Source organism: Penaeus monodon, chromosome 36, assembly GCF_015228065.2.
Source record: "Penaeus monodon isolate SGIC_2016 chromosome 36, NSTDA_Pmon_1, whole genome shotgun sequence".
Lineage (NCBI taxonomy): Eukaryota > Metazoa > Arthropoda > Malacostraca > Decapoda > Penaeidae > Penaeus > Penaeus monodon.
The window spans coordinates 19,651,132-19,656,138 of record NC_051421.1 but is presented as its reverse complement, the minus strand read 5'-3'; the positions used below and the strand labels follow the sequence as shown (position 1 = coordinate 19,656,138).

The 5,007-nt window shown below is 38.1% G+C and overlaps 1 protein-coding gene across 1 annotated transcript in view; it reads right to left on the bottom strand.

Annotated features, from left to right (window-relative positions):
* Positions 1 to 2,066: 2,066 nt before the first annotated feature.
* The window catches only part of LOC119595563, a 3,186-nt gene continuing 245 nt past the window's right edge, over positions 2,067 to 5,007 (bottom strand). Inside the window, exons 2-4 of the mRNA XM_037944678.1 lie at positions 4,733 to 4,889; positions 4,472 to 4,600; positions 2,067 to 3,897 (exon numbers count right to left, since the gene is read on the bottom strand). Coding sequence (XP_037800606.1) covers positions 3,076 to 3,897; positions 4,472 to 4,600; positions 4,733 to 4,889 — 1,108 coding nt within the window. The 3' untranslated portion in view covers positions 2,067 to 3,075. The remainder of the gene's footprint in view (positions 3,898 to 4,471; positions 4,601 to 4,732; positions 4,890 to 5,007) is intronic.

The window sequence follows — 5,007 nt, the reverse complement described above, 5'->3', positions numbered from 1 at the left end:
TTTTACACGGTGTTCAGGTACCAATCTGGTTTAAAGATGGTGTCTAAGTACTAGCTATTTATAGGAAGGCCAAAGAAGTCTGTCAATGTAAATTGTGAATGTACGGTTCATACGGCACAGATGACATGCCCCTTCCAGTTGTGGATGTTAAATAGCAGGACAGATTTCAAACAATTTTCATGGGCAGGTTGCATAAGTATCGGGAATTCGTGATGATACTGTAGCTCCTGTTGTCACGGGGCTCAGATATTTCTGAGTGGGTTGTAAATGACCAAGCCGGACTTGTTGAGTTAACAAGTTCACCTGCATTTGATGTCTTGGCAGCACAAGCATAAACCGGGTCTATTGTAACGTAAATATTAGTAATACTGAGATATATGACGATATGAAACAAGGCAATGTTAATGAAGCTGACAAAGATGGTGATACTATTATTGATAGAGATCATTTTGAGTTTGTGATGGAAGATGATCTTATGTGATTTATAATTATAAATTCTTGAGCCTGCAATATATAACATACATATATTACCGACATGTGGAATGAAACCCTAATGATCAACCGAAACTGCTCTTTTATCATTCTCTAATTGCGTGTAAAATGCCATTGACAATGATGAATGCGACATTGCAAGCCATTGATATTTGCCAATACAAATTGCACCACTTTGATATCCAGAATGTCGCTCATGCTTGGCTACCTAGCCCTTTATCCAACAGATACCAATATAACAGTGTCAACGACCAGTCCTCTTCGTACCTAACTCTCATTTACATGACCCTTATCTAAGTACGTCAATGATTGTTTTTCCGCTGACGACATCGGCTTGGACAAAAGCAGCAATAACTTGATCGATCGAATTCTACAAATGAAGAGGAAACTACAGCCTCCCGACTTGTTCTATGGGAAGAAATTAACCTCAGATATAAAATCACTATTAGATTACTAAATTTACCTCTCCTTTCCCTCCTATCAAAATAAGCAATGGAATTATTACAGGAGACATGAAAACAAAATGCTTTCGAGTACTCAAAGAACAAGACCTATATGGACCCTGCATATTAAGCATGTCAAGCCAGAATTCTTTAGACAAACAGTCGCTACTCCATATACATATTCATTTGTATATCCAAGTCGTGTCCCTTATATCAGTCTGGGGCGGTGCTAGTGCCCAAGCACTAAGCGGTCTCATAGCCCTACAAGAATGAGCAGTGCAGACCATTGCTGTTCTAGGGAGGAGGGATCACACACATGATGCCTTCAACGATCTGGATATACTTAAAAAACATAGCATTATAACACAGCTTAATGCAACATTTCTTTACAAATGATGCCTAGATAGCGAAAATTAGTTTACATTCAACAACCACAGTCCTGACAGCACACACAACCATACACCTCGGTACCACAGTTTTCTCTCAATCATAAACACAAGATATCGCCGCGCAAAGGTATTCAGTCAATTATCACCAGACAAAAAACAAACCTTACTTTACTGAGCTTGAAAAGGGCGGTTGAGAGAAAGCTCCCTAAACCATAACAACTTGATTTGAAATTCAAGCTGCATATCTGACTAAACTAAAGAATAAAAGGGACCAATTTACCAGCTGCAGGGGGCTGCATGCCGAATCAGTTAAGCCCCAGTTATCTCTCCTGGTAGCACGGGTTGTCACGCAGGGCAATTGGTAGACTTCTCTCTGTTCTATGAGGAAATTTTCTGGAGCAAGGCTGAAGGGTAGAGATGTGGAAGGGGCTCGTATATTGAGGAATGCCCAAAGCCCATTCCAAAACAGATCTGAGAATAATTTAAGATGTATACTGTATCATTATTCTCACAACTTTTCTTAATGTTTTGATGAGGGGCTTAAAACATCACACTCTTGATCATCAGGTATCAAATACTAACTAGATAAAGGCACAAACCCAGGTGGACAGTTAGACTAGAAAGGTATTCAGCTACAAGAGTAGAGTCCAGCAGGGAATCTTATCGTTCTAACTTTACATCAAACACATTTTGCTTTCCATGCATAGCCCTCAGCTCATCATGTTCGTTGGTTATATAACTCAATCAAAATTTACAATGTTTATACATAAAAGAATGGGCAGTTAACCAGATAACAAATGAGAAATCAAAACAAAATCGACAACATTCCAAGTTACGTCATCTGCCAGAGTCTGTCTAGGTCAATTACTGATATGTAGTGATTAAAAAAGAAAGAAAGAAAGAAAAAAGCACGAGGATAGATATCCGGCCTCTACTTTCAGACCCAAACTCTGACGGCACAAACATTAGTGGTATTCCATAAGAATGTTTATTGTCAACACTTAAAGTACAGGGGAAGAACAAAAAATGAGCTTGCATCAGTTATTTTAATGTCAACAATGAGCTTATACAGGCTGTATTTTCCAGAAATCAATAACAGTGTAAACACATATTTTAAAACCTGATGAAATTGTGATGGTCTTCGACCTTTAAGCAGTCTGTACAACTGAATATTTCCTCAGCATGGCCAGGGTCTATGCCACGCTACTCCCTGAGTGATTATAGCAACCGCTACTACTAAATCCACATCTCATTTGTTTGATGTCAAACGTACCTGTACCTGTCTCACCGTTATGTGTTATCTTGTTGAATGTTGTTTCTACTAAGATAGAGTTTAACCTAAATTTTATAGAGTACGTGTAATTAATACCTGAGCAGCAGATCCATATTCGGTACCACAAAGCACTCACAGTTTATGGTAGCATGTTCTCCAACTTTCTATTCTTGCCTGAGCGATTCTTTCAGAAGATACCGTGTTCGTGACGCACAAAAAAGTTTAAAAAGTCGTGGGGACAAATGTTTCTATACCACGGCTTATCTATTATGTGAGATACTGTTGTAAAATCTCTCATAATTTAACCATATGTTTTTGCAACACCCTGCTAATAACACTTAATTATCATGTAAAATGATGTGTAAATTATGGCCTACAACAATGTAAACTAGAAATTATAATGCTATACATTTGCGAATAGAAACTCGGTATAACAAGACCTCACCTTCGAGCTGTGCGTTCAACCGTATGCAGGTGTTCAGTTTTTCAGCTGCCTCTGCGTTAGCTGTGAAATCTCATCTTCATGCTTTCGAATAATGTCAGTAATACGATTGTACAGATCCTTAATTTCTTCTAATTTACGATTAATTTCTTCATTATTGTAACCTCCATCAGCATTGTGTTGGTTTGACGATTTCTCAACAAGCCAAGAGCCTAGGAAAAAATGCAGCAAACGTTTCTGAAGATGAAACATGTAACTGTATGTAGTACTATATGTCCAGGCAACAACATGGCGTCTTCCGCAGAATTGATAACAGTCTTCAAAAATGTTTTTCTTCAGTCTCTGCATAAAACCTAGATTGGTTGTTCCACCTCTGACTGCCTTTTTTCTACAGCACTGAAAACACACGTCAAATTTCAGGATCATTTGTGCAAATTTCATCAGCCTTTGGAGTTCCACTTCTTCTTCATCAATTGCAGGACTCTTCACCAGTGTGACAATCACATTACCAATGACTAACAGGAAAACGAGAAAAAGGACATTGGAAAAGACTGGGTAGTAAACTGACTGCTCTATGAATGTATCATCGTAACCCAGATCTCCAAACATCCACGTCACAGATTTCACCCATGCCTGATATATTGTACTGAAAGCTGCATGGTCTGAAAACAGTAAGAAGAAGGTGTAAGCAAAAAGGAACAGTACCGTCAGAACATATAATATGCCCTTTAGAAAAGAAAGCACAAACTCCCGAGTCACTGGCGTAAAAACTGATGCAAAAGGTACTTTGCTCACGGTGTTCCCAATGCGGCCCCACATCATCAGAATTGACAAAATGCCGCACTCCCAAAGGTAAACCTGAAAGAGGAAACGGCTGAATTAGTTTCTCTTATTCTGCTTTTCTTTATTTATTTATTTTATTATTTTTTGTTTAATACTGGCCATTCAAATATCCTTTCCTTTATAACCAAACCAATACTAAATATCGTATTTTTCGTCACTTAAGACGCCTTTTTACCCTGAAAACTTTAAAAAAATCGCCAGCGTCCTATGACATGCAGGTACCGTTTGAACAAAGGAGAGTTCAGCCTGTTGATCGCCTTTGTCTGATATCTCTTGAAATAAGTAGCATGAATAATGTATAAACTTTGTATATAATTAACAACATATCTGAAGGAAATAAGATATAATACACACCCAAGTTGTACTGTATACAAACACAAATATGTTGAAGTAATATCTTGTGGGAGTTAAAATTTTTAGGACATTTTTTCACAATATTTTTTTTTTATTCTTCCGAAAAAATAAATGCTAAAATGGGGGTGCATTCTATGGCACGTTATGTCTTGTGTACTGTTTACCTTATTACCAGCCTGTATCCCATTCTTCTATCACATAATGCATCATCCCAAAACTAGTGGAAGTCACTTACCCATCTAACTCCCAGGCTGACCAGGCCGCAGTAGGGGAACGGGATAAGCACCGCCAACATCCAGGCTGCGTAAATCAAGACAAAGAATCTTGCTCCAAAAGAACCGTACTTGTGCACTCGTAAGCGCACCTGTATAAAGTAGTTAGAAAAGATCAGAAAAGATTAGTGACTAGTCATGCCCTTCAGTGATCTTTAAACATGAATGCAGATGAAAACGATGTTCTTCATAGTATAAGCAATAGGTCTGGAAATCATACTCACCTTATAAAGAACTTCTATCACCATATCACATAAAAACAAGATTACTGTAAGTGAATAGAATGCTTTCGTTGCCTCTGTATCCTTGAGGAAGTCCGGTTGTTCAGCACATATTTCTTCGACTGTCATGTTATTATTTCTTGCCAACTGCTCCCACGTCCTGGAAAGAACGAGCAAATGCAACAGATAAGCCGAAATAACAGAAGTTGTGCTCTCTGGACACACAATGATTTATCCAAACTAGACTGGTAATGTAGGTTATTGTCAACATATGATTA